Source organism: Hyperolius riggenbachi, chromosome 9 (genome assembly GCF_040937935.1).
Source record: "Hyperolius riggenbachi isolate aHypRig1 chromosome 9, aHypRig1.pri, whole genome shotgun sequence".
NCBI classification, from domain to species: Eukaryota; Metazoa; Chordata; class Amphibia; order Anura; family Hyperoliidae; genus Hyperolius; species Hyperolius riggenbachi.
The window spans coordinates 27,497,330-27,520,369 of NC_090654.1; the positions used below are offsets into that span (position 1 = coordinate 27,497,330).

The following is a 23,040-nucleotide window of genomic DNA, read 5'->3' on the forward strand; positions in this document are numbered from 1 at the left end:
CATTTGACATCTAAATATACTCCATAGATCGATGAGCTGCACTTATGGCAAGGGCAAGTAAAACAGCGTGACTGCGCTATCTGCGGACGCAAGTAACATAGAGGCTACCGTTACTGCTTCACCCCAGCACTGCCAACTCAGCCTGACCACCTAGCTGACGACCTGATGATTGTAATCAGCTAATTACAATTCCGTGAAAATTCAGATAAATTTTTGCAATCACACCCATACATAATTATAATTTGTAAAATCAATTGATTTCGTTTAATCAATTCGTAATTTCGCATAATTTTCACATAATTTTGTGCCGATGGTTAATAGCAAAGCTACAGGCTATTGTCAGTGTCACTCAAATTTCTACATACTGTATGTTAAGAAGAATAGTGGCTAAAAGTTAAAAAAAATAGGTTTTCAAAAAGACCGTGTAGTTTTTGAGAAAATCAATTTTAAAAGTGCAAAGGAAAAATGTTTTTTGAACTCATTTTTCTGAGTTTAAAAACCTTTTTTCATTTGCATTTTAAAAAATCGATTTTCTCAAAAACTATAAGGTCTTTTTGAAAAATTATTTTTTGACAATGGTACGATAGCATGTGTGGGGGTTTTGCTTTTTGCTGCTAAAGTCGACATGAAATTATGCAAAAATTACACAAAAAGACGAATGTGCTGTTCGGCCTGGTGCACACCAAAAACCGCTAGCAGATCCGCAAAATTCTAGCAGATTTTGAAACGCTTTTTCTTCTTTTTCTCTAGCGTTTCAGCTAGCATTTTGCGTTTTTGTGTAGCGGTTTTGGTGTAGTAGATTTCATGTATTGTTACAGTAAAGCTGTTACTGAACAGCTACTGTAACAAAAAACGCCTGGCAAACCGCTCTGAACTGCTGTTTTTCAGAGCAGTTTGCGGTTTTCCTATACTTAACATTGAGGCAGAAACGCCTCCGCAATCCAAAATCTGCAGCAGCCCGGGAGTATGCGTTTCTGCAAAACGCCTCCCACTCTGGTGTGCACCAGCCCATTGAAATACATTACCCAAGCGTATCCGCAGCCGCAAGCGGATCGCAAACCGCAGCAGAACCGCTCTGGTGTGCACTAGGCCTTCCTGATTACAATTAAAGTGGAAATTAACTAAGATTTTCCCAAAATTTTGAGAATTTTGATGTGAAATTACGACTATGCAAAATTTGTGGTCATTGCTACTAGCTACTATTCCAGCCATACTTTTAGGCCCCATTCACACCTAAAACCGCAAAGCCGTCTGCGTTTTGCGGGAGTGATTTATCCGCAATTAACGCGGAAAAATCACTGGACACTGCAGCGTTTGGGAGCGATTGCGATTAGCGGTGCTATGCATGCTAATTGAGATCGCTAATCGCTGGCAAAACGCTGCATGTTATGTGTTTGCAGTTGCCGCTAACCGCAAACGCGGCAGTGAGAACACTGCCATAGGCTTACATGGGCTAGCGTTTTTTACAAACCGCTACTATTTTGCGCTGAGCGGGAATCGCACGATTCCTGCTCAAGTGTGAATGGGCCCTTAGGGTTTGTTCACACTGCATGCGTTTTTGTTATTTTTTAAGCGCAAGTGATTTTTCAAAATCTCCCTGAAAGAGCTTACACCATGATTCTCTATGAGATAGTTCATATCTAAGTGGTTCATTTCCAGTCCGTTTAGATAAGCGATTCCGCCTCAATGGAAGGTAAACTAAAAACGCAATACGCTCACAAAACCGCTTTGTGGAGTGATTGCGTTCGTGTTTTCAAGAATAAATACATTGTATTTATTATTTTCCGGATCAAAGAGTTCACTTCCTGACTTGCGTCAGGGAGTGAATTACTAAAACCCTCGGGAAAAAAAAGCGTCGGAAGCCGCTAACCACAAAAACCGATCGCCCACCCAAGTGCCGGGAATTGGACAAAGGAATGCCTTAACAAAAGCCCACAGCGGACGGCCATGCGAGACGAACGCAATGTAAACGAGGCCTTATCTTAGTTTAGGAAAGAGCTAGAAAAGGTCAGAACCTCTGTTAAATTCTGATTGCTGTCCAGTGGGGGAAATTCTTATTGTGTACCTGCTGCAAAGCCTGCTCTTACGTGTTCACCTGTTCACATGACACCAACAACAGGACGCGAAGGTAAAGTGAAGGAGAAGGTAAATCTCCTGAAACAGGAAGGAAACAGGAACTGCAAGGAAAGCCAACAGGTCTTTCCCCATTCTGTCAAAAGTTTTGGATCAGGTTCCACTTCTAAAACGGGAGGCGCCTGGTGTCTTAAAGCGGTTAAAAACTCTTTCAAAATTTTCATCAAAAATGTGTTTTCCTACTTTTTATAACCCATACAATTATCATATTGGCTTTTGTGCACAAGTAATAATATTCATTTAGATATTATAACTTCCCAAAGTTCAGTTAATTTACTTTGAAAGCTGCTGGTGCATTTTATTTATAACTGTTGTCATTCTGTTGTAAATGCTGCCAGCAGTGATTTCTGATCTGTTTTTCACTTCAGCATTTAACAGCTGAAGTCCTGCACAGCCAGAGAATGTTACATAAATGTATCAAGTAAAGAATGTGTACACAAGATAAGATTATAAGCAGTTCAGATGCAGGTTCTCCCTGCAGAAGAAATAGTCATCCCTGTGATGTAACCCTTTGAATGCTGTTTTACTAAAAAAAAAACATGGTGTTAGTATATTATATGCTGTAAATAATCTTTTAGAGCAAAGAAGAAATTCTGGGTTATATTCCGCTTTAAACCTGGTACACAACTTCAATTTAGATTGGCCAACGATTGGCCAATTTTACCACCTCCATGTAGTATGAGGGTAAACAGATTTTGAATTCTATGAACAGATTGTGTAGATAAATTCTCATACTACATGGAGGTGGTAAAATAGGTTGGTGATTGACCAATCAAAATTGATCTGATTGGCCTTCACTTTTGATTGGCCAATCAGTGACCCAGTTTTTCCACTTCCATGTAGTATGAGAGCTTACTTACACAATCTGCACTTAGTATTCAATATCTGTTGGCCTTCATACTACATGAAGGTGGTAAAATTGGCCAATCAAAATTGAAGGTGTGCACCAGGCTTTAGGGATGGTCAATGCATTGCAAATCGTTCTGAGTGGATGCAGGATTATGCAAAGTTTTGTAGGCAAAATTATGCAGCTTGAAAATGGGCCAATCAAATTCTACGAAGGTAAAATTTTGTTTTTCAAGTTGCATAAATTTGCCTGCAAAATTTGCATAATCCTGCAACACCTTGGAGCGATTTGCATCTCATTAACCATTCCTACTGCCCATCTTCCTCATCAGGGTCCTGAGGCACTGGGTTCCTTCTCCAGCAGGGGGCGCTTTCTGCAGAGCTGGTTTGACTTGGTACAGCACCACTGGAGATGATGGTGGGAAATAAATGAAATAAAAACATATGTAATAAGAAAAATACAAAAGAAATGAATATTTGCATAGTTCAGGCAGCATGCAGCGCAGAAACAGGAAGTTACCTGGTCCGGGATACTGAACAGAAGTTGGATAACCGTCTGCAGAAGCCTCCATGAACGGCCCATGTAGGGGGCTAGCTTTGCGAGGATTCTTGTGACAACAGATTTGACCAGTTCAGTGGAGCGGGAGACAAGACCAGCTCTCGATCCACCCGTCTCATCAGAATCGCTGCTGCTGCTGCTCTCGGATCCTCCTGTCAAACACACACACAACCATTTACAGCCTGTGTAGTGCAAGCTGCTAGTGTGATAACGTCATGTGATCACTGACAACAAATGTAGTGCAAGCCACCAATGGGATAAAGTCATGTGATCACTGATAAGAAATGTAGTGGAAGCTGCTAGTGTGATAAAGTCATGTGATCACTGACAACAAATGTAGTGCAAGCCGCCAATGGGATAAAGTCATGTGATCACTGATAAGAAAAGTAGTGCAAGCTGCTGCCAATGTGATAAAGTCGTGTGATATCGCTGATAACAAATGTAGTGCAAGCTGCTAGTGTGATAAAGTCATGTGATCACTGACAACAAATGTAGTGCAAGCTGCCAATTGGATAAAGTCATGTGATCACTGACAACAAATGTAGTGCAAGCTGCTAGTATGATAAAGTCATGTGATCACTGACAACAAATTGGCCTGCAAGCCGCCAATGGGATAAAGTCATGTGATCACAGATAACAAATGTAGTGCAAGCTGCTAGTGTGATAAAGTCATGTGATCACTGACAACAAATGTAGTGCAAGCTGCTAGTGTGATAAAGTCATGTGATCACTGATAACAAATCTAGTGCAAGCTGCCAGTGTGATAAAGTCATGTGATCACGGATAACAAATGTAGTGCAAGCCGCCAATGGGATAAAGTCATGTGATCACTGATAACAAATGTAGTGCAAGCTGCTAGTGTGATAAAGTCATGTGATCACTGACAACAAATGTAGTGCAAGCTGCCAATTGGATAAAGTCTTGTGATCACTGACAACAAATGTAGTGCAAGCTGCTAGTGTGATAAAGTCATGTGATCACGGATAACAAATGTAGTGCAAGCTGCCAATTGGATAAAGTCATGTGATCACTGACAACAAATGTAGTGCAAGCTGCTAGTGTGATAAAGTCATGTGATCACTGACAACAAATGTAGTGCAAGCTGCTAGTGTGATAAAGTCATGTGATCGCTAAGAACAAATTGGTGAAACCCGACATGACAATCGCATGACATTGCAATATCTATATACTGTATATCTATGGCGGAAGCAAAGCTGCCATGTACTTAAAGAGGACCTTCACTAAAGATAGCTGAATGAATCAAATTGATAATTTTAAAAACATTACATTGTAAATTATGTAGTCAATTTTCACCCATTGCAAAGTCTTTCCTTTCCCGATCTTTCCCGATTTACATTCTTACATTTAACACAGTTGGCAACATCTTTACTGCTGGCAGGTGCATCACTGTGGAATTTTTGTTTGTAGTGTGTTCTGAAGTCAGTAGAAACAACACCTGGTCTCCCAGAATGCTCTGGCAGGAGAATTCTCCATAGCTAAACAGCCTCACTGAACGGTTGGGGCTACATACCTAGATACAGCAATATATAGATGTGGGAAGTGTTTCTGAAACCAGGATAATTAATGTAAAGGGTAGTATCCTGAATTATTTACTATATTCTACTATATGTCACTATGGTGCTTCTTAAAAGTGAACCCGACGTGAGAATGATATGGAGGCTGCCACATTTATTTCCTTTTAAACAATACCAGTTGCCTGGCATCCCTGCTGATCCATTTGGCTGCAGTAGTGACTGAATTACACCAGAAACAAGCATGCAGCTAATCTTGTCATATCTGACAATAATGTCAGAAACACCTGATCTGCTGCATGCTTGTTCAGGGGCTATGGCTAAAATTATTAGAGGTAGATGATCAGCAGGACAGCCAGGTAACTGGTATTGCTTAAAAGGAAATAAATATGGCAGCCTCCATATCACTCTTACTTCGGGTCCCCTTTAAAGCCAGAATTCTCGTATTGTGCCCACAGTTTGCCATTATTCCTCAATGGTGAGGCTGAACCCCAGTTCTAGGCCAATGCTGGCGCACAAACTCTCTTTATCCAATTTACCGCCAGAGGTAAAGCCCACCAATGTCTGGGCAATTCTAATGGAAATGCCATTTATCTAAGAGGTTTTTGTATGATTTGACATTTGCGCGGCGGAGGCACAGCGGTGGCGAGAACATCGCGGCAGCCTGCAATTAACATCTCTCCCTCCTGTTCGCTACCCAGATTACCTCCATTATTTCATTAGGCTTTCCTTATACAACCTCCCTGCCAAATATGTGTCCCTTAATGGCCTGAGAGTGGCCAATTCTGCACAAATAGCAAACATCACATAAAACAAAGATAATTGATCATTTAATGAATGGAGCGAGTAAAAGTCATCGTCACGTGTTGTCGCCTGGGTCCGACAAGACCTTTTCCGGGCTTCTGGCCATTAAAACGTGAGTTCTTCACCGTTTGACTCTAATCTACCTTGTTTCATAAAAACCTCAGCCTCTGAAGATAAAGAGCGCCCACATCTGGGATGAACGGGAAAAACAACTTCTTACTGACTGCAGTGAGGCTCTGAGTAAGCTCTGGTCAGCTTTTTGCACAGGACACAAGAAAACATAAAGAAATGCACCCTGTGTTTTTTTAGAGAGAAGAGCCTGTCTAATTTCACCTCATCTTCAAGTAATTACAAGTGTAATTTGATTTCTCAGGCGTGCCAGCACAGAAACTCAGCAGACACAGCTAATAGATGATACTGGATGTTAACCCTTTGTCTGCTTCCATGACAGCAGGAAGTAGAGACACTGCAGATTTATTGCAGGAGTCCTGTAAGCTGTAACAAAGAAATGTTTTTTTCTTTGGGTTATCTTTTACAGCAGAGTGGGAGTTCTAAGCCGGGTTACACTGGACTTAAAGGGAACCTGAAGGTAATGGGATATGGAGGGTGACATTTATTTAATTGATTAACCCTTCTGATGATCATCTGCCTGTAATACTTTTAGTCATAGATCCTGAACAGGCATACAGATCAGATATATCTGACTAAAAAAAAATCTGACAAGATTAGCTGCATGATTTTTTTAAGTGTAACTGTCGGGCATAGAATAAAAAATCAATTCTTTATTTTTATCTGGTAAACAAGTAATAGGGATGCTAACCAGGCAATCCAAAAGATACAATCACTATTACTTTTCTTGTTGATAAATGATCATTCCCCAGTTTACCTGACTCTTATTTGGTACACACAAAATTTGGTACACAAGTTGCAGGGCATGCTGGGTTGTCCTTTTTTGCTTTTCTACTTCCCCTCAGACCTAACTAATGCAGTCTGATTGGCTGAAGCCTCTTTCCCTCCTGTTTTCCCCTCCAACACCTCTGTTCCTCTCTGATTGGCCAATATTTCTCATGCTGAGACAATGCACTTTCTATAGTGGAGGACGGGCTATGCATACACAATCAGGCAGAGGAGAGTAAGGAAGGAAATGACATCAGGATTGGCTTCAAAATAGCCACAGTTAAAATGGGAAATGCTAAGAAGGATTTTCTCTTTTTTTACTGTAAAAAAATCACTAAAATCAAAATGTGGACAGTGCAATACATATGTTATGTAAGTAGAGCAAGTATTTATCTACTTATATATGTATTTGTTTTTCTGCAATAGTATGGCTTAAAGCTCCTCTTTCAGGGTTGTGACTTTTCTGGTGTCAGAGAGAGAGATCATCAGGGCTGCCAGGCAAATTGTATTGTTTAAAATAAAATAAATATGGCAGCTTCCATAGGTCTCACACTTCAGTTTCCCTTTAACCAGTTTGGAAGGCTGCAACTCTGAATTAGTGATGGGGTAGAACACCTCTGGCGTCTCATGAGAATTTCCTTGAACTTCCTCTGGTTCTCTGAATTTTCACCACAACAGTATTGCTAATGAATCGATTGTTGAAATGATCAGTAAATTTGTCATCAGAAGAGAACAATCGAAAAACCGATCGTTTGTTGTCAATTGGTACCATCCAACATTATCCAATCAGATCGATCTGAAGACCAACCTTTCACTAAATTGTTTCGTTAATGGGCACCTTATGCCTTTTGTAAATCTACCCAATATACCCTAAAAATCACAGTTGTACAGTAAGTTGGTAAAGCAGACCTAACTATGCTGCTTTCTCCCTAAAGCATACACCTCTCTCCCCATCTATATGGGTGCTCCTATCAGTGATAAGCCCCTCCTTCCACCCCACCCCCCCCCCTTTATATCTGCCTGCGGTGGGATCCATGGCCAGATTTGTACTTTCTAGCGCCCAAGGCCACTACCACCATCGCCCCCCTTTCACCCAATATAATTCTGCCCAACACCCTGGCTAGCAATCACTGGTTTGCAGAAGGAAAGGCCTATTTAATGCCTGGTACACACAATGCAATTTCCCCTCAGATCAGGTAGAATCAATGATCAGGTCCAAACTGATTTCCGATTGTTCCAATCACTTGTGTAAAAAAATCGATTAAACCTGTCAATCTGATGGGAAATTGCATGGTGTGTACCAGACATTAGTTACTCATGTATGTATGTATGTATGTATGAGTCCCTCAGTAGTGAAGTAGCAAAGCTGAAGGCAGATAGTGCCAGTAGCGTAGCTTAGGAGCTGTGGGCCCCCGTGTCCAGAGTTTTACACTGGGCCCCCTCAAGCACTTTATTCATAACAATTGGAATGGAGCACCAAAACCTGCCAAGGACTTGGGTCTGTTCTTATTGGCTGCTGGAGCTTGCTGTGCATCCTGGGAGCAAATGATTGGCTTAGCAGATGCCCATTCTGCACTTCCTGACAACATTTTGGAGCTGTACCGCCCCTAAGTTTTGCCAGCGATCATTCAGGGATAATCAACTGCCAATTAGCCAGAGATAAGTGTGCCTGTACTTTTCTCTGCAGTGGAAATAAACATTTTTTACACACAGGGAATGCTTGCAAATGTTCTTTTATGTAACTAAGAGTAGTTAATGAAATTTTAAAAGAAGATGTTGTTAAGATGTTAGGAGATGGTCACTGAGATGCAAATAATACTCGCTGACATGCACATTTAATGCAACCTGTATGCAGCTTGATACTGGGCCAATCCAAACCAGCAGGACCCTCAAAAGTTGGTAATTTGCCTCAATTAAAAAAACACAAAATCCAGGCTCCTCACCTCGAGCTAGGACATTTTAACACTTGCAGATGTAATGGGGAAGTGCTGGAAGGGGTGTTGCAAGCAATACAGCAAAGTCGAACTTCCGCACACTCATGCAAATCCTCATGCGAATCCATTCACAAAAATCAATGCTGTCCCTACAGCTAAGTTAAAAGCTGGGATGTTCATTACAAGAATAAAGTCTCTTGCATAGTCACATACACCACGTAGAGGTAGCCCAGTGTCATATGTGTTCTAACTCTGGCCCTGTAACATGCATAGCATAAACATTCACGCATTCAGCGCATCAAAACCTATTTAAGGAATAAGAACACATATCCTTATCATCCTCCCTGGGACAGATAGTGGATCTAACTAATCCTGCAAGGGAGCTGCTAATACCTACATATGTACCATGCAGACACACCAGCGAACTGTGTGCACTAAGAGGTAATTTACCTCAATGGTCGGTAATTTCTATTTTCCATGCGGTACCAGCCTTACTGAATTGACATCTCACAAAATGTTTGGTAATATCAGTTGGGTACTTATCCGTTAGCCGGGCGCATCCTCTAGGTGGCGACAAAACTCCACCAGAGTTACATCTTTCCCTACTATCCATGTCGGCCTGGAGGGGGAATAGTAATTAGCGCCACCTAGAGGATGCGCCCGGCTAACGGATAAGTACCATCAGTTGTCTTCTGCTTTTTGTGTTAATAATGCTTTGTCAATTAAAGTCAAAGTGGAAAGATTCAGCTTTGACTAATGAGCTCCAATAGTCACATCAGATAACCAGCAGTGCGAAAGTCATATCCCACCTGCTCCCACGTGATGCTGGTTTCTGGTGTGATTCAGACGCTACTGCAGCCAAACAGATCAGTATTGCCAGGCAACTGGTATTGTTTAACAGGAAATAAATATGGCAGTTACCATATACTTCTCACTTCAGTTGTCCTTTCAAGGACAACTGTAGCAAGAGGGCTATGGAGGCTGCCATATTTATTTCCTTATAAGCAAAACCAGTTTCCTCGCTGTCCTGCTGATCCTCTGCCTCTAATATGCTTGTTTCTGGTGTGATTCAGACACTACTTCAGCCAAATGGATTAGCAGGGCTGCCAGGTAACCTGTATTATTTAAAAGAAAATAAACATGGCAGCCTCCATATCCCTCTCACTTCAGTTGTCCTTTAATTACCATATATACTTGCATATAAGCCGATCCGCGTATAAGCCGAGGTACCCATTTTCCTCAGAAACCAGGGAAAAGTGATTGACTCATGTATAAGCCCCTCCCTAGTATAGCCACCTCCACAGTAGAAAGAGGTGCCCACAGTACAAGTCATTCCTTCTCTTCATAGCCAGATGTGCCCCAAGGATGATACAGCTGTGTCTCAAGACGCCACTAGATGACATCATAGATATGAGACACAGCGATTGCCACACAGGAAGATTTCCCAATGATTGCACTGCTGACACGTTGCATGCGCACTCCGCTCTACAAGCCAGGGGACACAGGTAGTCTTGAGCAGTGCACTCTGCACACCATTGCAGGGGATGAAGGGAACGGACACAGCAGGGAGCCAGCTGGCAAGAGCAGGATCACTAGTGCACGATCCGTATGCTCCTCTGCCAGTAACAAAACCTGCTCCACCATCCCTTCTGCTCCACTGACTCGCATATAAGCCGAGGGGGTAACTTTTCAGCACATTTTTTGTGCTGAAAAATTAGGCTTATATGCGAGTATATAAGGTAACTACAAAATGTAAATGGTCTCTGAATATTTATTGGATTAATCTATCGTCATTACTTACACAATACTGTTGAAATGAAGCATTTGTATTTTAAGAAAGTCAAAATACACCATTTGCGTACATTTGAGCTCATGCAAAGAAATTAGGAATTAGTTAGGGTTTATTTTAACTGGTTGTGGTGATAGGTGAAGTATACAGTACATTTCACGGCGTGGATGGGAGGTAAGAGCGGGATTCTAACTGTACGGTGGGCAGGAGGAATCTGTCACAACAGAAGTCTCGTCTGTTCCTAGCGGCAGCCTCTGTGGGGGGAAATACATTACATCTCATTTCCTGGACATGTGGCAGCAGATGCAGAGAGGCCTCCTTGCCAACAGCCCCGACGCAAGGAACAAGCGGTGCCGTTGAAGTGTACTCTGCTGCCAGCCGCAGCCCACAGATCGTCTGATCGCTCGCTCGGGGACACAGGTGTCCAGTATTACTCCATAATTGCCAGTTACGATGGAGAGCTGCAGTTAAAGCGGAAGTCCTAATAACTTCCGTTAAAGAGGAACTGTAGTGAAAATAACATAATAAATAAAATATCTTTGTTTTTTGTAACAATATTAATTTATAAATGATTTAGTCAGTGTCTGCCCATTGTGAAATCCTTCCTCAACCTGATTTAGATTCCAGGAAGAAATAGAAGGTCTGGCACTGTAGTTTAATCAGAAATCAGCAGGTGTACAAGCATAACAGTGGTAGATGCAACATCCAATAAGAGTTTAAATGAACATATGTGGTACTTATCGTGCTACTGCTAAGGTGAGGAAGATCACTGTGGGCGCCAGTGGGTGCACGGCCTTACAGCCGTTTCACACTAGGGTGAGCCTTGCTTCTTCAGAGGCCAATGTGCATGAAGTGCAGATCGGGAGAGGTTATTAAAATAGCCTACTTCCGTGTAGAGGTCCCCGCCTACCTGTCTCACAAGTCCCGATTGACAGCCAATAGGAGTGCACTATCTGCCCGCATGACGTGGCGCTGGTGTCAGACAACACCGCGCCACAAAACTTCTGCAAGCCGGGGATAAAACTCATTGCTATAGCAACGACTCACCCTGATTTATCACAGGTGGCAACCTCTTCAGTCTTGTCGGGTGCAGCTCTGCGGAATATTTGTTTGTGAGAGTTCCGAAGCCAGTACAAAATATAGCTGGTCTCCCGGCAGGCCCGGATTTACCTCACAGGAGTCTATAGGCATACCTGTCCTGGCACCTTAGACTTCACCCTCTATGAACCTACAAACACCCGCCGAACCGCACTGCCAGTTTGCTGGCTGTCCCAGCTGTCACTTCTCCCTTACTTCCCTTGCCCATCCTAGGCAGCTACAGGTGCCCCTTAGCATTAGGTAGCCAGAAGTACCCTCAATATTAAGTAGCTTGAGGTGACCCCAAGTATTAGGTAGCTAGAGTAACCTCATTTATAATCTCATCAGCACTCTGCATAGGGAAGGAGGGAGAGAGGAACTCTGAGAGAGGAGGGAGCCACCTTTGCATCATCAGGCGCCTGTAAGCACGTGCCTACATTGCCTTATGGTAGAACCGGCCCTGTCTCCCAGAATGCTCTGGGAGTTGAAATCCGCATAACCTAACAGCTAAGGCTGTGACATAGCAATAATAGAGGAAATACACAGTGACAGTGTCAATCAAATCACCAGTCACCATATAGGTGCATCAATTCAACGGGCACTGTGTATGTATGAAAGTCGGCGTGCTCAGGATCAAATCAAAGAATGCCGTAACCACCACCATGCCCCACAGCCCAACGCCAACCTCCGAACGGGTACGTGCTTTTGTAATTATGATATTTGGAACAACTTTATATTTCAAGAGAGCCGTGCACAATAAAGGCCTGTGGCACTAACTTCTGTTATCATGAAGACCCTCGAAAGGGTTGTCTTGTCATTCCTGAAGTCCTCCACCATGGCCCTTCTTGACCCTTTCCAGTTTGCGTACAGAGCAAATAGGTCCACTGATAATGCCATCAATATCTGCCTGGAGCTCATCAGTGACCACCTGGATAGGCCAGACTCGTATGCCAGAATACTCCTCCTGGACTTCAGTTCGGCCTTCAACACCTTCTGCCCACGAACACTTCATGATGGTCTAGCAGCACTCGGAGTCTATTCCATCCTTTGCCTTTGGATCACAGACTTCCTATCCAACAGATCACAATTTGTCAAACTGGGTGATATCTCCTCTCAACCACGGTCCACTAATATGGGGGCTCCACAAGGCTGCGTCCTGTCTCCAATGCTGTTCTCCCTCTACACGAACAACTGCAGATCCACAGCAGACTCAGTCAAGGTTATCAAATTTGCAGACGACACCACTTTCGTTGGCCTTGTCACCAATAACGACGAGAGGGCCTATCGTCAGCAGGTAGACCCGTATCTGTCACTGGTGCAGGGAGAATAGGCTGGTCCTGAACACAGCAAAAACTGTGAAGATGATTATCGATTTCAGGAGGCATGCCCCCTCACCACTACCAATCCACATTGACGGCACTGAAGTGGTGAGAGTAACCAGTGTTCGCCTCCTGGGCACCACCATCTCAAATGACCTGAGATAGAGGGCTAATACCAGCTCCACCCTGGCGAAGGCCCAGAAAAGACTCTTCTTCCTCCGCCAGCTGAAAAAGTTCGGCATGCCCCATCAGGTTCTCACAAGATTCTACTCTGCCACCACTGAGTCTATCCTCTGCTCTTCCATCCTGGTCTGGTACGCTGGTTCCTCTGCCAGTGACAGGCACAAACTTCAGAGGGTCATTAGATCAGCAGAGAGAATCATCGGGAAACCTCTCCCTTCACTTGAACTACTTTACAACATAAGACTGCGCACTAGAGCGCTTAAGATAGCCAACGACTCCTCCCATCCTGGCCAGGGCTACTTCAGCCGCCTACGTTCAGGGCGGAGATTCCGGGTCATCCCCACCAGGACTACGAGGCACCGGAACGTTTTCTTTCCCTCTGCCGTCAACCTCCTGAACTCAACCCATGTTCCGCCTCCACCACCTGCTTTTTAGGTTCGCAGTCTGGCCCGGTCACAGACATCCTGTCTGCCTGGAACTGTAATGGCTTTAGCTGCACTCATCCGCACAGTTCTCATAGTCTGTTAACGTGATCTGTACTTACGTTATTGCTACATGCTTCTGAATTATCTTGCTAATGCTTTACCATGTATATCTCCTGTATATTGCACTATTGTCGTTTTGTCTTTGGAATTGCTGAGCTCCGTATGTGCCAAACCGAATTCCAGGCATGACCCTGTCATGCTTGGCGAAATAAAGGATTCTGATTCTGATTCACAATAAAGCTCTTTTTATTGGAAAGTGGACGCAGTGCCGGATATTATGTTTTCTTGGTTGGATATTAGAGATGGGCCGAACGGTTCGCCTGCGAACAGTTCCATGCGAACTTCCGTGGTTCGCGTTCGCGTCCCGCAGGCGAACCTTTGCGGAAGTTCGGTTCGCCCCATAATGCACCATGAGGGTCAACTTTGACCCTCTACATCACAGTCAGCAGGCCCAGTGTAGCCAATTAGGCTACACTAGCCCCTGGAGCCCCACCCCCCTTATATAAGGCAGGCAGCGGCGGCCATTATGGTCACTCGTGTGCCTGCATTAGTGAGAGTAGGGCGAGCTGCTGCAGACTGTCTCTCATAGGGAAAGATTAGTTAGGCTTAGCTTGTTCCTGGCTGCATACCTGTTCTGTTCAGTGAGCCCACCATACCTGTTCTGTTCAGTGAGCCCACTGCATACCTGTTCAGTGAACCTGCCACTGCATACCTGTTCTGTGAACCCACCACTGCATACCTGTACTGTGAACCCACCACTGCATACCTGTTCAGTGAACCCAACACTGCATACCTGTTCAGTGAATCCACCACTGCATACCTGTTCAGTGAACCCACCACTGCATACCTGTTCAGTGAACCTGCCACTGCATACCTGTTCTGTGAACCCACCACTGCATACCTGTTCAGTGAATCCACCACTGCATACCTGTTCAGTGAACCCACCACTGCATACCTGTTCAGTGAACCTGCCACTGCATACCTGTTCTGTGAACCCACCACTGCATACCTGTTCTGTGAACCCACCACTGCATACCTGTTCAGTGAACCCACCACTGCATACCTGTTGTGTTCAGTGAACCCGCCACTGCATACCTGTTCTGTTCAGTGGACCCGCCACTGTATACCTGTTCAGTGAACCCGCCACTGCATACCTGTTGTGTTCAGTGAACCTGCCACTGCATACCTGTTCTGTTCAGTGGACCCGCCACTGAATACCTGTTCAGTGAACCCGCCACTGCATACCTGTTGTGTTCAGTGAACCTGCCACTGCATACCTGTTCTGTGAACCCGCCACTGCATACCTGTTCTGTTCAGTGAACCCGCCACTGTATTCCTGTTCAGTGAACCCGCCACTGCACTCTCGCCATGGTGCGCACCAGTCCAGCACGGCCGTCACTACACAAACAGCTGTTTGCGGTGCGTTACACGGTGAGTTTGGTGTGTCAGTGTGAAGCAGTACCTTAATTACACTACCTGATTGATGTATACACATGCAAGATGTTTTAAAGCACTTTAGTCCTGTCATTTAGCATTCAATGTGATTTCTGCCCTTAAAACGCTGCTTTGCGTCAAATCCAGATTTTTCCCGGGGACTTTTGGCGTGTATCCCACTCCGCCATGCCCCCCTCCAGGTGTTAGACCCCTTGAAACATCTTTTCCATCACGTTCCGCGGAAGTTCGCGAACCCGGTTCGCGAACCTAAAATCGGAGGTTCGGCCCAACTCTATTGGATATAAGGCTGTGACATCACTGGCTAGGGTGGGGCTCGTTACAGATTCTCTTTAAAGGGACTCCGAGCACCTTTAAGCCAGATGACTTCCAACAAAGTCATGCTATGACCCCTCTGGAGGAGCCTCTTGCAATGGCCATGCGTGTCACTTCCTCTTCCTGCTTCATTCAGTGATGCACTTCTTTAACAGAGAAGACTGGGGTGACCCGGAAGTTATAACATAGCCAAGATGGCAGCCGCGATTTTTAAATTGAGATCGAACGAAAACTATTTGGTGTAGAACGAATGAAAGAGGAAAGCACAAGCTACAGAAAGGTATGCATCTTTAACCACTTAAGGACCAGCGGTCTCTGGGCACTTAAAGACCAGAGACCGCTGGTCCAATCCCGACGAAATCCCGACGGATCGCCGCACATACCCGCCGCAACCGCCGTCATCGCCGCTCGCCGAGACCCTCAGGACATAGACTCTACCGTCTCTATGACGGCAGAGTCATGTGAGCAGGACAGGAGCCGCTTTCATTGGCTCCTGACCCTGTTTTTCAATGTAAGCCAATGGGAACGGCTTACATTGAAAGACAAGGTCAGGAGCCAATGAAATCGGCTCCTGACCGGCTCACATGACTCTGCCGTCATAGAGACAGGCAGAGCCTGTGAGATGCGGCGACAATCGTCAGGTTCAAGCGGCGCGATCGGCGGGTAGCGGCGGAAACGGCGGATGCGCGCTGCGGACAGTGATTGAGATCTACGCCCTGCCAGCCAGGAGCCCACCAAAACAGGGCGTAGATCTCAATCACTGCGGTCCGAAAATGGTTAAGTACTTTGCAGTACTGGTCGGAGTCTTAAAGGCATGCCCATGAGAAAGGCTCCGAGTCCCTTGAAATTGATATATTTCTTAATTTTAAATGTTACCATGAATAAAAAAAAAACTTGTGATGATAGAGAGGACCAGTGTGGTATGAATTCTATCCTCCTAATTCTCCTCTTTCATACAACCGATAACTCACCTGCGTCTGGATTGGGCAGATAGCGTTCCACCAGCTCCTCAGCGCGGGTAAGCAAGGAATCAGCCACCACTCGCACCATCTCTCCCACCCCCACCGTGTTCAGGGAGGCCACAGCCAGAAGGACGACTTCAGTGGACTCATTAAACAGCGCCTGAGTGCTGGCCACGATGTTCTGTACCCGATCTACAGCCCGATCCTTCACTCCCCGAATGCCATCCACCAGCAGAGTCCGCAGGCCTGACGCCACCTGTTGGCAGGAAGAGAGATTAGGGCTCCACACTGACTCACTTAAATTCATCGATTAATACAATCTGATCACAAATAAAGCCTATCTTGTAAATTTCCTCCATTCTGGCAAAGCAAACATTTTAGTTTGTTGGAGAATGTGAGAATTTGTCTGTTTGGTGGAGAACTGTAGAACTCCGATCTAGTGCAAGAAGTGCTCTTAACCACTTCAGCCTTCAGTCGTTTTCACTTTACGCATCCGAGCAATTTTCACCTCCCATTCATTAGCCTATAACTTTATCACTACTTATCACAATGAACTGATCTATATCTAGTTTTTTCCGCCACCAATTAGGCTTTCTTTGGGTGGCACATTTTGCTAAGAGCCACTTTACTGTAAATGCATTTTAACAGGAAGAATAAGAAAAAAAAAGAAAACATTATTTCTCCGTTTTCAGCCATTATAGTTTTAAAATAATACATGCCTCCATAATTAAAACTCACGTATTGTATTTGCCCATCTGTCCCGGTTATTACACCGTTAAAATTATGTCCCTATCACAATGTATGGCGACAATATTTTATTTGGAAATAAAGGTGCATTTTTTCCGTTTTGCATCTATCACTATTTACAAGTTTAAAATAAAAAAAATATAGAAATATTTCATCTTTACATTGATATTTAAAAAGTTTAGACCCTTAGGTAAATATTTACGTTTTTTTTTATTGTAATGTTTTTTGTTTTTTTTATAATAAACATTTTATTTGTGTATTTTTGGGAGGGTGGGATGTAAACAGCAGTTTTATAATGTAAATGTGTGTTGAGTTTTATTTTTTTTACTTTTAGTTGTAGTTTTACTTTTTGGCCACAAGTTGGCGGCCATGAGTTTGTTTACATGACGTCACTCTAAGCGTAACATACGCTTAGGGGGACGCATGGGGGACGCAACAGCCAGAAAAAGCGAAGCTTCTGAGAGAAGCTGTCGCTTTTTCTGCGGGGGAAGAGGAATCAGTGATCGGGCACCATAGCCCGATTCACTGATTGCCTAGCTAACGAACCGCGGGCCGGGAGCGCGCAGACGCGCACATGGCCTCCTGGGCGTAGCTACTACGTCCAGGAGGCCAAAGTAGTTAAAGGAAACCTTAAGTGAGTTAAAAAAAAAAAAAGTTTTTCTTTCCTGTGGCTTCCCCCAGCCCCCTGCAGCCGTCCTGTGCCCACGTCATCACTCACCAATCATCCAGTCCACCGCTGTGGCTCAGTTTAGCTTTCAAACAGTGCGCCTGCGCAGCTCTGATCGGGGGCATCCTCGATCGCGTTCCCGTCCCTGTGGCCATCTTGCACCTACGCATTACGCATATGTATGTAGTACTACGCGTATGTACGTATGTAGTACATGCACTGTGCAGGTGCAAGACAGCCACAGGGATGGGAGCGTGATCGAGGACGTGCCCGTCCAGAGACGCGCAGGCACACTGCTGAAAACGAAACTGAAGCATGGCGGGGGAGCGGATGATCGGTGACTGATCGTGCATCAGGGGCATAGCAATAAGGGTTGCAGAGGTAGCTACCGCATCGGGCCCTTGGGCCAGAGGGGCCCTGAAGGGCCCTCCCTCAACTACAGTATTAGCTCTCTATTGGTCCTGTGCTCATAATAATCACTTCTATGATGCATTGAATAGTAGTAATCCTTAACACACTGTCACCCATCCCCTTCTTGTACCTCTGACACTGCGGCTGTCCTTGGCAGGTTTTGGTACGCCATATCAATTGTTATGTATAGAGTGCTTGGGGGCCTCATTGTAAAACTTGCATTGGGGCCCACAGCTCCTTAGCTATGCCACTGCAGTGCATGCACAGTAGGCCTGAACGATTTTAGAAAAAGATTGAATCGCACGATTTCAGTCAGAAATTGCGATTTCGATTTGATTCACGATTTTCTTCAAATCAAGCCAGCCTGCCACCTGCCCGGCTTACGATGTGAAGGTGCTGGGAATATTGAGCCGCCGGGACAGAGTGCGAGAGCCTGCGAGGTGGGCGGAGTCTGCTATTCCTAACTCCGTTATTGACAGCCGTGTGGGCGGAGTCTGCCACCCGCCCAGCTAATGTTGGAAGATGTTGGGAGGAGGAGTATGCCTCACGCGTGTGAGAGCCTGTGGGGTGGGCGGAGCCTGCCATTTGCAACACTCCGTGATTGACAGCCATGCGGGCGGAGTCTGCCGCCCGCCCAGCTAATGTTAAAAGATGTTGGGAGGAGGAGTATGCCGCACGAGTGTGAGAGCGGGCAGGGAATGGGCGGAGTCTGCACAGTAGGAGGAAGTTGTGGGAGAGAGTGAGCCGCTCCAACCCGGAGAACAAGTGTACGTAATGGGGCTGAGCCACCGCAAACTGCCGCTGCACAGAGCAGCAGAGTGGACTGCTGAACTGGCTTGCAGAGGGGGGTAAAAATCGTGGCTATGGCGATCACGGAATTGTCATTTCCGTGATCACGATTTCGATAAAAAAAGATTTATCGTTCAGGCCTAATGCACAGGACGACTGCAGGGGGCTGGTGGAAGCCCCCGATAAGTGAAACTTTTTCCCCTGAACTCAGTTAAGGTTCCCTTTAAAAAGAAACCGTGACCAAGAATTGAACTTCATCCCAATCAGTAGCTGATACCCCCTTTAACATGAGAAATCTATTCCTTTTCACAAATGGATCATCGGGGGCTCTGTATGGCTGATATTGTGGTGGAACCCCTTCCCCAGGAAACTGTGAGGACCGTGGTACTCCTGGCAGTTTCCTGTCTGTGAACGTTGTTGCATTGTGGGAAATAAACATCTGTTTACAGCGGTTTCCAACTGCCAAAACGTAAGCAGCAGCTACATCACCTGCCAGCAGTAAAAATGTCGCCATGTGATAAATGTCAGAATGTAAATCAGGGATTTAAAAGATTTTACAATGGGCAAACACTGACTAAATCATTTATTCATAATTATTGTAAAAATGAAGAACTTTTTTTATTACATTATTTTCACTGGAGTTCCTCTCCATACACCTCTTGATTGAATCTGATCAGAGAGCGATCTATTGCCTGCCCACACATTGCAGACAGACTTCCAAAAGATTTCAGCATGATTTCTATTGAAAATCATCCTGCTGCTTCCCGGGCCAGTAGAAAAATACATATACTGATTCTAAACTTTAGTCCCATTAAATTGATAGTTTTTCTTCATTTTAACGTTTAAAAATGAGAAATATAATGATGATAGAAAGGACCAACGTGTTGTAAATGATAAAACTGCATCTTTTGCTTCTGAATTCTTTGTGATATGCCTGGTGAGGTTTGTGGTGGGGGTGTGGTTAGGGGTGTGGCAGGGGCGTGTCTTAATGTGTCCCTCTTTCTTATCTCTAAAAGTTGAGAGGTATGTATGTTCCCTTTTGCTGTAGCAGGAGTTGGTCTTTAGCTTTGAACATGAAGACATTCCACACATATACAGTATGAGAAAAATGATCTGCACAGTGGGCATAAGACACCCCTCCCTGCGCTGGAGTCTGGAGAGGACTGTGGATGAAGAGTTAAGAATCAGCAGTACTTCTATAAATGTGTGCTACTTTAAAGGGAATGTCCAAGCAAAATAAAAAAATGAGTTTCACTTACCTGGGGCTTCTACCAGCCCCATGCAGCCATCCTGTGCCCTCGTAGTCACTCATGGATCCTCTGGTCCCCCACTGGCAGCTTGCCGACCTCGGAGGTCGGCGGGACGCATTGCGTACATTTTTACGCATTCCCGCTAGTGCAGGAACATTAACACATACATTTTTACGCATTACTGGTTCAATGCGTAAAAATTTACGCATTGAACCAGTAACGCGTAAAAATGTAAGTGTTAATGTTCCTGCACTAGCGGGAATGCGTAAAAATGTACGCAATGCGTCCCGCCGACCTCCAAGGTCAGGAAGCTGCCAGCGGGGGACTGGAGCAGCAGTGAGTGACTACGAGGGCACAGGATGGCTGCATGGGGCTGGTAGAAGCCCCAGGTAAGTGAAACTCATTTTTTTATTTTGCTTGAACCTTACCTTTAAAATGTCATGCTCTTAGAATAGACAGCTGATGCCTGTGGCAGTCCAGCAGTGCCACCTACTGGCTGAAACTATAACAGCATGACAGTGCAATATTTCCTATACGAGTTGAATAATGTCATAGTCTGAGCCCCTCGAGCAGAGCCGGATTAAGGCTAAATGGGGCCCTAAGCAAAGTAAGTGATTTGGGCCCCCCCATCATGTCGTAACAGAATCAGAAGATGCAGCTGCACAGCAACATGCCGGGACAGCCGAGCTACTGGTTGCTATGGGCAACAGCCCGCTTTCCTCTGTGGGTGCATAATGCAGGGAATAGCAGCGGCAAAATGCAGAGTGAGAGATGAATGGCTGGGACATTTACACTCAGGGGCTGGGGCACCCCTGTGAAGAGGATGCCAGATATCACAGCAGCAGCACTTTCCCCCTGCATCTCCAGCCTGGCAATAGCAGAACGCTCTGGACACCGCCAAACCGGAAGCAGTTCCCCAGACAGAATTACATAAATACCCCCACCACTGAACAACCGACTTCCTCCAAAACTAGACAGCCACCATGCAGCCTCCATCCCAGTGAATACGATAGTCCAGCAGAGAAGGCAGCCGCAGCGGGGGAGAATGACAGCACCAGATGACTCACATTCACCTATTGCGATCCAAGCAATAGAGGTCCCGTCACCCGGAGCCCATCTGTCTCCTCTAGAGTGCTGTCGCTCTGTTACTACTACTATTACTACTTCCTGTCTGATCTGAGAATCAGTAAGTTCAAAGCGAGCGGCTGCACTGTAGAAGAGACAGATGGGTTTCAGATGACGGGATCTCTATCGCTTGGATCATGGATAGGTGAGTGAGCGTTTGCCATCTGCTGCTATCATTCTTGCTGCAGCTGTGGTTCTCTATGGGAAGGGAGGGAGGAGTGGGCAGTGGCAGAGCGCACAGTAGCAGGAGGGGGACCTAGGAGGAGAGCCTGGCTCTGAAGACAATCAGCAGCGCACGCCATCATTTGACAAGACAAGACAAATAACATTTATATCGCGCTTTTCTCCTGGCGGACTCAAAGCGCCAGAGCTGCAGCCACTAGGACGCACCCTATAGGCAGTAGCAGTGTTAGAGAGACTTGCCTAAGGTCTCCTACTGAATAGGTGCTGGCTTAATGAACAGGCAAAGCCGAGATTCAAACCCTGGTCTTCTGTGTCAGAGGCAGAGCCCTTAAAGGGACTTCGAGCAGTGCCTTTAAAGGGAACCTAAACTGAGAAGGATATGGATTTTTCTTTTTAAAATAATACCAGTTGCCTGACTCTCCTGCTGATCCTGTGTCTCTAATACTTTCAGCCACAGCCCCTCAACAAGCATGCAGATCAGGTGCTCTGACTGAAGTCAGACTGGATTAGCCGCATGCTTGTTTCAGGTGTGTAATTCAGCCACCACTGCAGGCAGAGAGATCAGCAGGGCTGCCAGGCAACTAGTATTGTTTAAAAAGAAACATCCATATCCCTCTCAGTTAAGGTTCCCTTTAAGCATACCCACAACTAATTCATTACATCCTCACACCTACCAGCATGATGTTTGTAATTATATCCCCTGGATTCCTTATATTTCATTGCATTGTGCTGAATCGAGCTGCCGACTTTGGAGAAAGGTCGTTCTGTGTAATACAATGTAACTATGGAAAGATGCATATCATTTTGAAGCTCTCTTTCTCCTCTTTCCAATGATAGATAAACTGCCACCCTGCGCCTTTTAGTTTTCGCTATTTTTGCGATTGTAATTGCAGTGACCGCAATTTCCATCACGAAAATAGTGAAAACTAAAAGGCATAGGGCGGCGGTTTATATATTATTGGAAAGAGGAGAAAGAGAGCTTCAAAATGATATGCATCTTTCCATAGTTACTGCACTGCTCAAAGTCCCTTTAACCATTATACCATCCAGCCACCGCTGACAGGATGGCGAGGGCTGGTTTATGTGCTGATAGGGCCCCTTTGACCCCAGGCGACTGCTTTTGTTGCCTGGTGGGTAATCCGGCCCTGCCCTCGAGGCCCCCAGGTCGGTGGTGAGTATTACAGGTAACAGTACCTCATCGGCCGGCTGGTCCAGGACTGGAAGGCGCTCCTCTAACTCCTCCACCACACGAAGCGCTACGTTATTGACCACCGAAACTGTTATTGGAAAAAAAAAACATTATTAATGACATTCTACAAACTCCTGGTTCAATTTACACCTGGGGAGCAGCAGCTCTAGGCTGATTCCGGATAGATTTCATGATAAATCTACCGGGAATCAGCCTGTGATGTATGGGAAGGCAATAGATCTTTCTCCGATCAGATTCAATCAGAGAGAGATCTGTCTCATGGTCGATCTGAACGTACATCTCCTGATAAATTAATTTATGAAGCTTGGAAATGGACTACTGGTGGGAGACTGGATCCCGCTGATGGAATGGTGTCACCGTGATTTACATCA

General features: G+C 45.2%; 1 protein-coding gene across 1 annotated transcript in view; it reads right to left on the reverse strand.

Annotated features, from left to right (window-relative positions):
• The window catches only part of LOC137532095 (perilipin-3-like), a 150,906-nt gene that overhangs the window by 84,170 nt on the left and 43,696 nt on the right, over nt 1-23,040 (reverse strand). The window contains exons 4-6 of the mRNA XM_068252238.1: nt 22,654-22,736; nt 16,297-16,543; nt 3,500-3,690 (exon numbers count right to left, since the gene is read on the reverse strand). Coding sequence (XP_068108339.1) covers nt 3,500-3,690; nt 16,297-16,543; nt 22,654-22,736 — 521 coding nt within the window. The remainder of the gene's footprint in view (nt 1-3,499; nt 3,691-16,296; nt 16,544-22,653; nt 22,737-23,040) is intronic.